General features: G+C 35.9%; 1 protein-coding gene across 1 annotated transcript in view; it reads right to left on the reverse strand.

Annotated features, from left to right (window-relative positions):
* The window catches only part of ZBBX (zinc finger B-box domain containing), a 107270-nt gene that overhangs the window by 15724 nt on the left and 75317 nt on the right, over positions 1 to 16229 (reverse strand). The window contains exons 15-18 of the mRNA XM_081087655.1: positions 14583 to 14893; positions 10502 to 10655; positions 9564 to 9674; positions 2114 to 2371 (exon numbers count right to left, since the gene is read on the reverse strand). Coding sequence (XP_080943781.1) covers positions 2114 to 2371; positions 9564 to 9674; positions 10502 to 10655; positions 14583 to 14893 — 834 coding nt within the window. The remainder of the gene's footprint in view (positions 1 to 2113; positions 2372 to 9563; positions 9675 to 10501; positions 10656 to 14582; positions 14894 to 16229) is intronic.

Genomic DNA, 16229 nt, shown 5'->3' on the forward strand with positions numbered 1-16229 from the left:
CTACTTAGGGAAAAAGCTACTTGACAATCACATTCAAGCAAACAAAATTTAAAAGGAAAACTGTGCTACGGGATGAACTAGCACATATTTGGAGACAGAAGACTAGAGAAATGTCCAAGTGCAAGGGGAAAAATTGTGATCCACTAATTTCATACTTTAAACAGGCTGCAGGTTCAATTCCAGATCAGGGCACATACCTAAACTGCAGGTTCAATCCCTGGTCTGGGCATGTATAGGAGGCAGCCAATCATGTTTTTCACTTGCTCTCTCTCTCTCTCTCTCTCTCTCTCTCTCTCCCACCCTCCCTCTCCCTCTCCCTCTCTCTCTTCCTTCCTCTTTCTCCAAAATCAATAAACTTTTCCTCAGATGAGGATAAAAAAAGGCACAAAATTGGGAAGTCATAGCAAAAATGCTGGTACTGATCATTTAATCCATAAGAATTTTCATTAAGAAGAAATAAAAGGATACCTTGAAAAAATGAAAAGTTATAATATCACTATAACAGAGATGTATTCAATGCAATCTATAATTACATGTGGTTAAAAATAAGAAATAAATGAGTTCTTATACTTTATTACTGTCTAAAATAAATCATAAAGAAAAAATGGTCTCAATTGCTTACTGCTTATTTTTACCTTTTTCTTTAATTTTTAAATTTACTGGTTGGACCATAAAAATTGAAAATATTCCAAAATGTTAAGTCGAACTACATGAAATCGCCTTTTGTGATTAAACATTTTTGTGATTTAAAAAACTTATTTGAAATGTACAATATCCTTTAGTTTCAGTTCAATTATTTTTATTACATTGGGTAAATAAATGTATAACTTTTAAAACAATTATGTAGAATATAAGTTTATTTTTAAAAAATTATTACTATATTTCCTATAATCTATCCTCCTAACTATAAGTTCTTATATGTATGTTTATGATATAAGCAGAGAAGTTTAAAATGAAGCTCATAAAATATTAATAATAGTTGTTTTCAGAATAGTAAAATTTTGTGGGGATTTAGGCTTTCTTTTGTATTTCTTTGTATTGCTTGAATTTTTCAAAACCAAGATGTAGCCTTTTTTAGGAAAGCAACAAAGTCGTTATTCTAAGGAAAATATCACTAAAGGGGGGAGCCATGGGTGGAATCCACAGGCCCAGAGAAGTTTCTGGCCTGCCTCTTAGATTTGCAGCGGCTTCCATCAAACTGAGTGAACAACTTTCTGACGAATATTAAGATTTCCTCCCCTGATGTTTTGTTACTGAACCAGACCTTTGTAAATTCAAGAATGTGGTTATGATTTACTATTCTCAATCCACGGAGGTTTAGGAAGTAGAATGCACAGACATAATTTCTCTTCAAACTGGTCAGCCAACTACTAGTATCGGTCTCAACTGGGTACTTGTTAGGCGTGCAGAAATCTCGGGCCTGTCCCCAGATAATACAATGACACAACCTGCATTTTAACAAGATCCCCAGAGGCTCTCTGTATAAGGTGAAGCTTAAGAAATACTGCTTTAAAACATCTAACAGCTTAATTCTCCAACAGGGATGTTGGACAGCAGCTTTCATACAGCTTACAGAGATTGGGCAAACTACGGCCCGCGGGACGGATCCGGCCCGTTTGAAATGAATAAAACTAAAAAAAAAAAAAAAGACCGTACCCTTTAATGTAATGATGTTTACTTTGAATTTATATTAGTTCACACAAACACTCCATCCATGCTTTTGTTCCGGCCCTCTGGTCCAGTTTAAGAACCCATTGTGGCCCTCGAGTCAAAAAGTTTGCCCACCCCTGGATTAGCCACTCACTGGGTTTGCAGAAAGAAGAACAAATTTATTTTTTCTGTCCACATGAAGGTTCTTATGCAAGACAAATATAACTAGGTATCATGTGACCTAAGGGGGGACCATCTCTTGTGTGGCTGGCATCCACACACAACATTTTCAGAGTGACCTCAAGTGATATTCAAGAAAATAGACACAGAACTTGGATGGTTAAAAGAGGTAAATTTGGTTGTTAGCTTGTTTTCTTGGAGCAGGATATGAAGAACCAGGCAGAGGGCAGAGTTAACATTGTCTACAGTGAAAAAAACAACAACAACAACAACACAGCATTACCTGCAAGATTTCTCAGCCCATTCCATTCCTTTTCCAGACTGTCGAAGGCTTGTTGGTCAGCAGTGTCGTCTGAAAAAGGCTCATTGTGGTCAGTAATATCAATGTGCTCAATTTCTGAAATTTCAGAAGCAGCTCTAGATAAAGATTGAGCCGGGGCACTTCTTGGTGGAGGATGGAAGGAGGAATTACAGTTGGAACTTCTTTTAACAGAGGTGGCAAGTGGTAAATTTGCTGTTGAAGGTCTCTGTGATGTCTTGCCTAAAATGAAAAAAATATATATATATTTTAATCAACTTCTTTTTAAATTCTGAATGAGTGCTTAAAGATACAAAATACCAGCCCCCTAAACTTAGAGCAGTTCAGTTCATGCAAGAGAGAGTATGAAAAATTAAATTTTAGGTTTGAAAGGACAGAGCAGGACTGATGGCTGTGTCCTTAACCCCTCTTTCCAAGAAAAAGCCGCAGGGTGTATCGGTTACTCAGCCTGCCCTTATCTTGGCCAATGGGAAAGCGGGGGAAACTAGCCCAAAGCCAAAAGTATGCTGGCCACGCCCCCTGTCTTTGTGTAACCAGACCCTAGCTGCACCCTGCCCGAACCCCCGACCCCAAGCCCTATAAATTCTTTGTTCTCTTGGTATTCGGGGCTCTCTCTTGCACCCAGTAATGGAGGCAAGGGGGGGACCAAGCGAGCTTGTATAAGAGACTCTCTGCTTTTGCATCGGACTGGCTCCCTGACGTGGTTTTTTGGGGATCTTGAAATCTGGGCATAACAAGGTTATCATCCATACTTTGCTAATCCCAAATTACTTTTCCCATGTTATAAAAAATACTTCTCGGTAAATTTTTCATAATTTTTCTATATTCAGAAAAAGATTAAATAATTTTAATATTAACTAAAGCAAAAAATCTGCAAACTAAGTCAATTCCAGACCAGTACAGCACTCAATCTTATATCATCTATCTCCTAGACAACTGCTGTGCATGTTTCTTAAATTCTAGGACAATACCACACTGTGCCTTGTCAGAGGAAAACAACCCAAGGATAATCATGGTACCACTTCCTAGTGAACCAATTTTACTTGGTGGCATGTAATTTATTTTTATATTAGAACAAACATGGAGCCCGGCCCTAGTGGCTCATTGGTTGAGTGTCAACCTATGAACCAGGAGCTCACGGTTCAATTCCTGGTCAGGGCACATGCTTGGGTTGCGGGCTCGATCCCCAGTGGGTTACATGCAGGAGGCAGCTGATCAATGGTTCTCTCTCATCATTGATGTTTCTATTTCTCTCTCCCTCTCCCTTCCTCTCTTAAAACAATAAAGATACATTTTTAAAAAAGAACAAAGATGAAGACAAAATAGATTAGTATAAATTATTTTAAAAAATGAAAAGTATAGACTTTAAAGAAAGTGAGAACACATCTCTAATTTCCTAAACATGAGTTCACTCTCTGCTGCCTTATGGGGCACTCCGTGGAAAAGTCCAGGAAGCACAAATCTAAGTCAGGTTATCACTGTGTTCTATCAGGGCAGTCAGGGCTTGATTTATTTCAAAGGTTGGTTTCGTTGGTTTCTTCAACAAGTGTGTCTCTTTCATAGTATGAAGAAAATAATCCCTTCAAATTTTATACTAATACAACATAATTAATTTATACTTTGGCACTGTTCCAAGATTCTTTAATAAAGGGAATTTTCAAGGTACAAATTTAGAAATGCATAGTACTGGTAAAGTTTTAACCGTACTGAATCACTGTTCTGATTTAGATAAATATATTTATATTAAGTATAAATGATTTATATTAGAAGATAAGGTGGCATTCCCTTAACACAAATCGGCATTGTGTAAAATATTAAAATCTTTAGAGAAGTGCTATTGTCATTATCATAAAAATTATGATTTGACTGAACATATGCCATAAAGCATTATGCCCAATCTATTGACTCAAAGGAAAATGTAAAATTCAGAAGAGAAGCTACAGACAGTTGGCATGTATTAAATATTTAATGACTATTGAGTTACTTTTTTAAATTTACAGATCTACTCTGAATGTAGCTAGTACCCTAAGAAGAATCTTAATGCAGTGGGTAATTATTTAAGCAATTAAAACTGACTAAGGTAAGTCCCAAAGGGCATCAATTTTAATAAACACTTCAGAAATCAATTTTGAAAACACTTTTTGTTGGAATAAAATTATGAATAAATTAAAACAAGATCCTGACCTTTTGTGTCTATTTGTGTTTGGAGACTATTCTGGAAAAAAATATCTGACAAAAATTTGCCTATGTTTTAAGAAAAATAAATGTAGATATCCCTAAGAATTATTTTAATGGCAAGAATTTAAAAATGATTTACCCTTTTACCTATAATATGTAACGAATCAATATTTTATCCATAGCCATCTATAAAAGCAAATTTGCCATTCATTCCTGCATAATGAAGCAGTGATAGGAACAAAAATAGAAGCACAGGTCAATGCATGTAACAACAATTCACCTACATAAATCAAAAGTTCTGGGTCTATTGGTGCTCTTGGGGGTTAACCAATCTGGAGAAGGGGGCCGTGTATAACTTAAAGAGTCCAGAGACGAAATATAATTTTGAAAGGCATTTGGGGGTCAGAGGAGCTTAGCTAAAAGGAATTGTCTCAGGACCCCATGCTTTTTATTAACACAAATTGTCCTGAGGCAAGGCAGAGATATACACATCAAAGTGTGAGGGTTTCCTATACAGAGGCATTGTCAGATTGGGGAAAATTAGCCTACAGCTGTTCAGGTGTTTGGCAAGTAGGAGGCAATAACATGTAGATTAAGATGCCCTGAGCTGTCTGGCAGCAAGCAATCCATCCCTTTTCAGGTTTGGGGAAAAGCCATCAGCCATTCCCAACAGGTGACAACATATGTGACTCAGTCCTTATTGAGTGCCCCAATTCCATCAACCTTTCAATGAAACTCTTGGAATTATGACATGCTGGAATTGGCTTCCGGCATAGGTCTATGGAGAAAACCACACCCATCTATCTGTATTGTTCTAGGTTTCAGTCAAATAAAATTTAAAGGGGTTTATTTTATGAAAATAAAACAAACGAAAGATTTATTAGCAAGAACTGGACTTCTGCCAACACAGATAGATATGAGGTGAAAACATTTTGACATAACGTAGATGTCCTTTAGAAAATTCAGGAGAGTACAAATACTTTCCGAACTCTTACAACAACATCTGGTTGCCACAATACTTGAGGGCAATTAAACCCAATTGAGAAAAAAATAAAAGTATACCAAAAATGAATCAGACTTATGCTTAGCACACAGCAAGGAGACAGACCATCTTTCTTAATGAAAATACATTCAAAATGCAATTTAGAGTAACCAACATGCAGAGACAGAAGATGCTCTAATTTGGTCCTTGACTTTAGTCATTTATTTTATTCATGTAGGTGGGTATGTCATTCTCTTTCATGTTTATTGTATAAGCTTATTAATGTTATTGGTAGGGTTAAGATTTGAGACACAGTTAAGGCTGGCATTAATGAAAAATGCCACTATTGCAGGGATCATTCCATACTTTTTTACCATCCAGTTGGTAGATTATAAATATAAGAAATTACTTTAGGAGTAATTTGTGCCGTCACTGGCAATGTAATCTTGGGAAATTATAGATTAACACTGATCACAGTTAGACTCTAAATATAACACAAGAAATCACCCTTGGTATTAGCTGAAGAATATATGCTCTATGATTACTAATGAGACAACGCCAAATATTGGAAAGATAAAATTGAAGGATGCCTTTGGGTTATATTAATGGGCACAAGAATGCCGATAGGAATATGAAAATATGAATCACTCACTGAATAACAACAATAGTCATGGTTGCTATTCTAATTACAAATTAGAATTGATGAAGCATCATCAGGGCAACATGGTTTTTGCACAGTGTTTCAGTAACAATTTCTATTCTGGTCATAAGACCCAATATTTCATTCTTGAACAAAGGTTGCAAAACATTATTGTCTATTGATATTCTTGCTCAACTGTGTAAATTACTGAGAATTTATACATAAAACATAGAAATGTGTTTTACAGCAGTTCTTGAAACACATATGGATATTTTATTCAGCAGCATGGTTTAGTGGAAAAATGCTAAACTGGGAAGCAAGAACCTGTCTCATCTCCCAGAATTAGAAATCAGCTTCTGACCTGTGACATGAAAATTCATATCTTGCCAGTAAAATTAAGGAGTTGGGCAGAATAATGTCTTAAATCCCTTCCAACTCTGAGAACTTATAAATTCACACCCTATCCAATTCAATTACAAAATCATGTGTCAAATCCTAAAACTACTAGGCACTGTGTCAGGATCCAGGTTATTCATAAGTGAATCAGACACTGCCCCACCCTCAAGTTGCTCTCCAGACTAACACACAGTCCTATGCTCAAGCTTCCCTCAGTCAGAAGCACTGCCTGCTTACAATGACCCAAGGTCTGTTCCATCACTGAAGATGCACCAATGAACGAGACAGGCTAGGTTCTTGTTTTTTTTTGTTTGTTTGTTTTTTTCCCAACTGTGGGTAGGGTCAGCAGAAAATATACAAGTAAATGAAAATAATTTCATTTAGTGATAGGTTCTATGAGGAAGATAAAGGAAGGTAAATGTGATTAAGGGACTCAAGAGACCAGCATTAAATAGATGGGGTGGTCTGAGAAGGCCTCTCTCTAAGGAGGCAGCCTCTGGGCTGAGACTGAATAATGGAAAAGAATCAATCATATGAATGAGGATATGAAGATGGAGATGAAGGCTTCAGAGCATCCTGGGTCAGAGGGAAGAGCACTGTTTAAAGCTAAGACATAAGGTAAAAGTGTGGCTTGTCTAAGAAAAGAAAGGAAGCCAGTGGGGCTGCAATGTAGGAGAAGCTGCAGTTAGAAAAGACGGGCAGGGCCAATACAGGTGCTGCTGTGTGAGGCACAGTAAGGAATATGATTTTTCTCAATCTTCTCTAAGAGGACATGGGATGCTTTTAAGCAGAAAGATTGACATGATACAATCTATGACTTAAATTTATGGGAAATACGATCCACTCCCTATAAATTATAAATAATTTTATGACAACAAATATGAATAATTCATTCACTGACTATAAGTAGTAGAATTTGATGGAAATTAATCATAGCTTTATGAAGAGGCGAAAGTGAATTTTGGGGAGACAAGTAAGAGGTGATGAACAACTGGCTTGGGTTCATCTTGAGCAGATAGAAGTGGTTAGACTTGAGCTGAAAACAGCAGAATCTACAGATAAATAGGATGTGATGAGTAAGAGTCAAGAAGATTCTCTGGGCTCAGACTTAGCAATGTTTGGATGGTGGTACCATTTACAGAGACAGAAAGATGGGTTGGGGGAGGACTAGGAGTAGGTTTTAGGAGCAGGTGGGTAGAATCAATGGACTTGCTGGTAAACACACATATCTCTCATAACTATCGTGCTTTACATTCACAAATCTAAAAAATCTTGCAGAAATAGGAATTCCTTTATATAATGGCATCAGTTCAGAATGTAAGACTTCCACAAGTTATGGCATAGCCAAGAAAATTTTGTTTTACCTAAGGCCATTGATAAAGCCATTTTTGTCTCCATAAAGCCATTTCTCTATGCTCCTAACTGGTGAATCTTATGAATTCTTCAATCTTTGGTTGAAATTTCATTTAGTCTCCAATACCTTGCATATATACACTTTTCAGTGTCAAAACAATTATTTTACCATCACCATGCCTAAAAGACTGCACAGGTACCTACCTCTATTATAACTATTATTAATTACACTTTAATCCCCAAAAGTATGTCACTCACAGTCTTTTTATAAAACATAGAGATGATGTAATTGATGCTTACATATCTATATTGCAGTTTTCTCAATATATGATTTTGGACAACTATATTAGTATAACTTGGAGTTGTCGATAAAATAAATGCAAATTCCTGGAGCTTATTTTAGCTCAAATGAATCAGAATCACTAGGAGTGAGGTGAGGAGGGTCGTATTACAATAGGTCTCCCCCATGATTCTGCTCCCACTGACATCTGAGAACCACTATGCTAGACTCAGCTCTGGGGCCACGGTAAGGAGGGCCATTTCATATCACCTGTGTCTGGTAGTACTTGGCCTGAAGTCAGTGCTCTCACAGATGTTTGAATAGTAAATTATTGATTTCAACTGACCATTCCAAATGGATATTTAAAGGCATTTGGATAATTATGTATGAAGATTTGTCTTAGGAACAAGTTTCTCAGAGCATGCTGCATGTGAATTTGTGTTCATCAATATACCGTGACTTAGAACATTTCCTTTGACTGACTCAGAAGGAAGCAACCAGAATTTTTGAAGATGATCTAGATTCTGATATGAGTATGGGTACCTAACAATAGAGCCAAAAAACCTTTGTCATAAATGGATGATTTTTGCACTCAAAATATCTCATGTCTGACAGTTTCATAACATAAATGCATATGGAAAATATCTAATCTAGCCAAGGAGCTTTAATCATAGGATTAGGGCAAGGGAGACATATAAGTCTTACATATCTGTACAAATTATATGCAATTAAATTTCTGGTTTTAAGATGGCTTTCAGACAAAGGCAAAAAGCCCCCTTTTTCAAGTGTCCCTCCTAAATTGTTCAGGGAACCTTACTGATGCATCCTTTATCCCCTAGTCCTTCCCAGTGCTAATATAGTCAACACATCTGTGTTGAATTGCCTTAATTCATCAGTTATCTACTGCAAATTCACATAAAATTCGGCATAAATCAAACTTACTTTAGCAGGTATTATTGGATAACAAAAATGAACTAATAATACTATTGATTGGAATAATGTCAAAATTCTCTACGAAAATATTGCAACACACATTCAACATGTCAAAAGAAATCTTGCAATTATTTAGGTTAGAGAATAGAGTAAGTGAACTAAATCAATAGCCCCAGGTTAACACACCCTCAACATTAGGTTTAGAATGGAGGTATCTCAGCAATAATCTTAGCCTAAACCATTCATTATGTAAATGGCTATATTTGACCATCATATAAGCTAAGTGGAGAAGTACACAAAACCCAGTATGAATACAGTTTTCCTCAGAGCGTAATGAAACTGAGTAGGTAAGGATTGTCCAAAGTATACACCATATCCTGAGCTACATTTTTAGAACATTGCACTCCAATACATCGCTACAGCAAATAACTAAGGTTGCAACTCAGTTTGTGTGTGTATGTGTTTGACAGGAATAATGATGACTCTAGGTTTTTTAGTTTGGGGAGAAAGTATAGGACAGTTAGTTAAAATGACTAAGTTTAAATTATAACACTGCAAAAATTAATTTTCAGGTGACTAGTAAACTGCTAAAGACAAACTAATAGCGTGAATCACCAACATGTCACTGTCCAGTATGTACAGTCCATCTCACCCATCTTTTGCTGTGTTCTACTTGATGATGGGTTCTGGCCACTCTGCACAGCACCCGGAGCAACTGCACTGTTAGGACTTATGCTCTGGTCTGGGATCCAGTCTCTGTCTCCTTAAACAGAAAAATGGTACAATTATATACATTAAAAAGGAGAAAAATTCATGTTGTTGCTTTATTTCTTTTTCTTTGTTATTAGCATTGAATTTATTGGGGTGACATTGGTTAATAAAACTATATTATCTTACTGGATAATATTTAGCTAAAGAAGGAACATTTATAACAGTTTGGTATATATTATGAAAGACAAAATCTCATAATTACACAATAAAAACCATTAGGTTCACATAGCTTAATAAAGAGAAAAAAATAAACTCTAAATTGCAAAGATATTATACATGTTTGAAGAGAAACAAATATTTTAAGAAGTATTTAACAATATTACATAAAGCATAATTGTTTGTATGTGAATAAACACATTTGAATACAGAGGAATCTTAAGAACTCACATGAAACCAAAATCTAGTTTTAAAAGAAAATTATAGATATGTCTCAGAAATCTCACAGATCCTGAGATTTGGGGATTTTCCTTTAAGCTGGCATTTAAGAATCATCATATAATGCTCGCTAGTTAATAAATTGATTCAAAAGATTTATATTTCATAGTTTATTAAGGGACACATTTCTAAATTCTAAAAATAATCTCTCCCCAATCTCATAATAGTCGTGTTATCTCTCATTCTGATAGCTGTTTTCAATATAAATATGTGGCAACTCACACAGAACTAATAAATAATTTCAGCTAGAGAAGAATATAATGATTGTATTCGTTGAACAGAATTGCCCAATATTTCCTAAGATGAGGATGGACTGCTTTAAAAAATGTGTCAGAAAATTGTTAGGTTGGTCAACAGGCCAACTGATCTCATGTCTGAATTTACCTGCAATTGTTACCTTAGTACCGGAAGATCTGCATTCTAAACTATGAGAAGGCAGTGAGTTGAGTCTTTCGTTTTTATCAGAAACAAAGAATCTTTCAAGTCCTTGATATTTTTCAGTAATAGGCTTATTTCTGAGGGCTATTTCTTGTAACAACTAGGAAAAAAATATTCAACAAAATTAAGTTTATTTATCTCATCAACACAAAGCAGCACATGCATTCATTGAGTACCTACTATGTTCTTGGGATGGATTCTGCCCTCCTCAAGTTTAATTTCTAGTAAAGGAGACATAAATAATAGCATTTTATATATAATAAGTTTTGAGAAATGTATAAACCACAATTACAGTAATTATCTGAAAGTTGTCATCAAACCAAGGAGTACAGAAGTTCATGAAACAAAATTTTCCTTTCTCCTTTCTTTCATTTATTTTTTTCCCCTCAATGTCATTGCACAACATTATATGGAAAACAGGATCTCTCTCATATGCTGTGCTTTTTGAACTAGTGTCTTTTTCTAAACATAATATCATTTCAAAGATGAAATGTAAAAGGGAATAAATATGATCAGACCATGGTCATAGACAAAGTCCAAGTTAACAAAATATTCATCATGAAGCAATTAGGAAACTGAGGCAGGAACAAGCTAGGTAATTTGAGTTAATATAGCTCGAAAGTAGCAGACCTAGGTCTTGAATATAAGTCTATCTCATTTGAGGCCTAGACTTACTCTATCACTCTATGAACTAATTTTTTATATGCTTTCATCCTAAGGAAGAGTACAAGTGAGATTAAAGAGTACATGAGCCCTAACCGGTTTGGCTCAGTGGGTAGAGCGTTGGCCTGCAGACTGAAGGGTCCCAGGTTTGATTCTGGCCAAGGGCATGTACCTTGGTTGCAGGCACATCCCCAGCAGTGGGTGTGCAGGAGGCAGCTGATGGATGTTGCTCTCTCATCGATGTTTCTATCTATCTATCCCTCTCCTTTCCTCTCTGTAAAAAAATCAATAATATATATATATATATATATATATATATATATATATATATTAAAAGTACATGAGTCTAGTAGGAAACAGATTAGAGATTTGAAGGGGGAGCTACAGATGGGCTTACAATATATCAGAGTGGCTATCAGTATTTAAAAGTTCCCCAATGGATCTAATGAATGCCCTTATGTGGTCTGTTCAAGCTGGTAACCAACACAAAAGAAATTATTGTAACTTGATTCAAATTCATAAAACATACAAATGCTAAAATGTACAAAACCAAGTAGTGATCAATAAATCATCTCATTCAAAGATAAGTCCAAGTCCACTCTACTCATAGCTTCACTGGTTTCCCCAGACACTGAAACCAGTTTACAGAACCCCTTCAGCCATAGTGGAGTTCATGTTTGGATTAGACAATTACAAATCTAGAAAGTTTTTAAAAAGCCTTGGTCGGCAGAACAATGAAAGTGAGTTTGTTCTTCCCAAACTCACAAAGTTAACTTGGTTGTTTCAGAACCAAACCAAGAGCCCATGACTAGACCATGTTCTTCCTAGCACCTGACTTTATCTCACTGCTGCTGCTCTACAACTTAGTACTTAATCTCATAGGTGGTCCCATCTTTATGAGTAACTCAATTTCTGAAAACTGAAGTGCAAAATGAACTGCCATACAGTCAATTTCAAAGTCAAGTAATGCCACTACTAAAAATTGCCCCTATTGCTCACACTTGAATTTTCCACAGGAGCACAACAAATGTCCAAGTAGTTTCTGCTCAGGGAACGGCTTTTACTAGGGCAGGAGGAGCATAAAAACAGTTCCTCTAGTCATTAGTAGATTATAAAGCACTGTTCTCTATGATGTAACCATTTAACACTTTTTTCTTTTACAATCCTATATAATAAAAGGCTAATATGCAAATCAACTGAAAGGCAGAATGACCGGTTGCTATGACACGCACTGACCACCAGGGAGCAGACGCGCAGCACAGGAGCTGCCCCTTGGTGGTCAGTGCGCTCCTGCAGGGGGAGCGCCACTCAGCCAGAAGCTGGTGTCACAGCTGGCAAGCTCAGTGGCAGTGGCGGGAGCCTCCCCCACCTCTGGGGCAGCACTAAGGATGTCCGACTGACGGCTTAGCCCCACTCCCCTAAGCCGTCAGTCGGACATCCCCTGAGGGCTCCCGAACTGTGAGAGGATACAGGCTGGGCTGAGGGACCCTCCCCTCCCCCGCAATGCTCGATTTTTACACACTGGGCCTCTAGTAGTATCATAAGAGATCAAAATATAATTAGAAGCTTTTTTATGAAATGCTTTAAATATATAGATATGTAAAACACATGATTCAACTTGATCACACAATTTAATATCAGTAATTCAAAGATTTGCTTCAGATTTACCTTTTTTATTTGTCCAGCTTTATTGACATATAATGAACATATAACTGAATTACATTTTATTTTATTATTTTATTATTGACATTATTATATGTGACCCCCTGTGCCCACCTCCACCCAGTCCCTCCCCCCCTTCCCTCTGGCTGTTGTCTGTGTCTATGTGTTATGCCTATATGTTCTTTGGCTAATCCCCTTCACCTTCTTTCATCCAGTCCCTTTACTCCCCTTCCCCTCTGACAGCTGTCAGTCTGTTCCATGTATTCATGCCTCTGTTTCTATTTTGTCCATCAGTTTATTTTATTCACACTAGATTCCACCTATAAGAAATTCCTATACCACAATATATATTAATCTTTATAAATTAATTGTATTATTTCATTGAAGTTGACATTCTCTTTCCTAATTATATTTTAATATTATTAGATTTGAGTTTATCGATAAAAAGTTACATATTGTAAATGTTTCCAAAAGTGCTATCAAACTCTATGTACCCTTTTACATTTCCATTTTTCAACATATTTTTGAGATGGATCCATGTTAATAAAAATGGTTCTATTTTATTCATTTTAACAGAAGACCATGTCTCCTGCGAGGGCAAAGGTCCGCCAGGCCTATGCCCAGTGTAAAAGAACTGGGTTTCTTTGCTCAGGATTCCTCTCCTCTAACTCAGCACACTGCATGTGCAGGTGTCACCAGCCCTCTTCATGATGCCCTGTGGGAACTGGTCAGTTAGAGTTCTTGTTTGTTCTGTTTGCACAAAATCAATCTATGACCGATTGTTTTCTTCACTGGAAGAGGGGAGAGAATGTGTCTCCTGGCAAAGCCCTTCAGAGACCGAACAGACTTTTAGGGATCTAAGGCTTTGCAGAGGTCTCGGTTCCAATTTGCCACGTTAAAAAGGAACAAAGTGGGCACAGAAATCCAATCTCCAAACAGAAGTAGAAGCAACTCAATATCCAGTCCGAATTTTTGGTTACACCTTCAGTTTAGGCACCATAGAGATTCATTTCCAATGACTTTAAAGGGTTGTTAAATTGCTGGACTTGCCCATTTCCAAAGAATTTAACATTTGTCTTGCTCAATTTCCCAAGAGTTTATTATTAATAATCACTATTACCTAACATTTTTAGTATGTAGGACAGAGATTTAAAAATAGTTTTAAAATTTGGTGGTAATGCAATAATTATTGCCAATAGATACTTAACCATTTTTCCTAAGAAGAAACACAAACTTCACCCCTATTTCTTTATTAACCATGTTCCTGACAGATACCTTTAACTCCTATACTTACATTAAGCCACAAAAACTGACTTTATCTACATATATGCCTTTATTTCATTTTAGCCAGTGACTATACAGTAAAAATCTAGAAAGGATTTATTATACTAAAATATTCATAACAAAAAATTTCATTTAGAAAGGTAACAGCACTATAAATACGGTGCATGAGATAGGCCTTAAAGTTTTATCTGTTATAGAAGCCATTTATTATCATGGCATTTACCATATTAGAGATGTCCTGTAAGTCATTAACATTCTTTCCCATATAACTCAATCTTCAACTACCTCATGATAATATATGGTAGTACATTTTAACTTCAATTGGAGGAAACATTTAAGAATGTATTGTGTGAGTATAAAATTTTCTTATGATGTTTCTTATAAAAATTTTAATATAACAAACATAATAGAAATTTACCAGTGGTGACTCTGTAGTTTTTGAATCTTCCACGTTTGGCCTCTCCAGAAAGTTTCTAAATTCCAAGGATTCTTTGATGTCTTGAGACAATTTCTCCTTAATGGAAGGTGTTTCTAAATCTACAGTTGGAAAAGAATCCTTGTTCGCAAATGATATGGAGGAATTATTCAGAGTTTGATTACATTCCATATCAATTATACTTTTCTCTTTGAAATGTCTTTCAGAAAAGCTGCTTTCCCCTAATTTTTCAACAGCAGAAGAATATACATCAGGATCCACATTGTTGCCAAATTTTTTATTTGAAGTTCCTGCTGTTGAAAACACACATTTATAAAAGTTAAATAAATAAATATAAACAAATACATTGATTAATCTGTTCATAAACCAAATGTTCTGTGATGTAAACCTGTATCAATAAACCCTACTTTATCAATGTTTCTTTACTGAGTTCTCAGTGTTAAGATACTATTATGCTGTTTTTGTTCCTAAATGATAATCATGATACACTTAGGCATTCAAACCTTAATGAGCTAGAGACTAATGGAGTGAGGCAAGATTTTATTTTGTAATGAAATCTTGAAATTGATGCAAATTTTTATTCAGCCTTTGGTTCAATTCCCACTTGCCTACCTCCTCTCCCACTCAAGTTTTACAACAGCAATTTATGAGAAATAATGCGGAGGGAATCTTATTTCCACATTTCACCTCTTTTCCACAGCATGCTAGTGATGAGGAGAAGGCAAAAAGAAATCTGCCAGATGAATGAGCAGCAGTTAGAGGCATAGAAAATGTTTAAGCTGGGACACCTGCTTCTGGAAAGCTACAAAATGAGCAAGATTTTATGAGTCACCACCTCATCATATCTACTTTTACCGTATCACTTGGTTTAGATCATTGGTTTCAACCTGGTTGCACAATGGATTCATCTGAAGGTGCTCTTTAAAATTGTCAGTGTGGGGGCCTGCCCCCAAACCAACTGAATCAAACACTGGGAGTGGGACTCGAGCACTGCACTGTCTTTGTTTGTTGGGTTTTTTTCCTCTACAAGTTCTCCAGGTGATTATAATGTGCAGCTCGGGTTGTGAACATTGGTCTAGATTTTCTGAGGAATTAAAATCATTTAACAATTTTTGCACCACATTGCTTTCATTTTACATATATTTTCCAGAATGAATACAGCTTCATCTGATTATCCCTTATTAGCTTTCTAATGTAAATAGCTTATCTCTATAAATATACTGTGTAAAACAGTAGAGGCTATGACTAAAATAATCTCCAGTGATGTAAATTCTGTCTTGCAGCCCAAAGGACTTGTTGCAATCAAATGTTGATATAGCTCAGCTATTACATGTAGTATTTACTTAGAACTTTCACATCCAACAACTATCACCTCAAATTGCACAAATACTATCAGAAATGCAATAATGTGTATGTCATAGAAATGCTTTAATAAGAAAAACTTTTTAAAGGCTATTCAATTTAATGAAACTTCCACAATAATGCTGTATTTTCCTTCTACACTTAAATAGAAATTATCTGATTTTTTTCCTGTAGAAACACATGAAATTTGTTATATGAAAATGTCTGCAATTAATCTCTATGATATTCACCTAAGGTGACAAAATTTCATTATTAGGATCTTTTGTT

Source organism: Myotis nattereri (genome assembly GCF_964212035.1).
Source record: "Myotis nattereri genome assembly, chromosome: 3".
Taxonomy (NCBI): domain Eukaryota; kingdom Metazoa; phylum Chordata; class Mammalia; order Chiroptera; family Vespertilionidae; genus Myotis; species Myotis nattereri.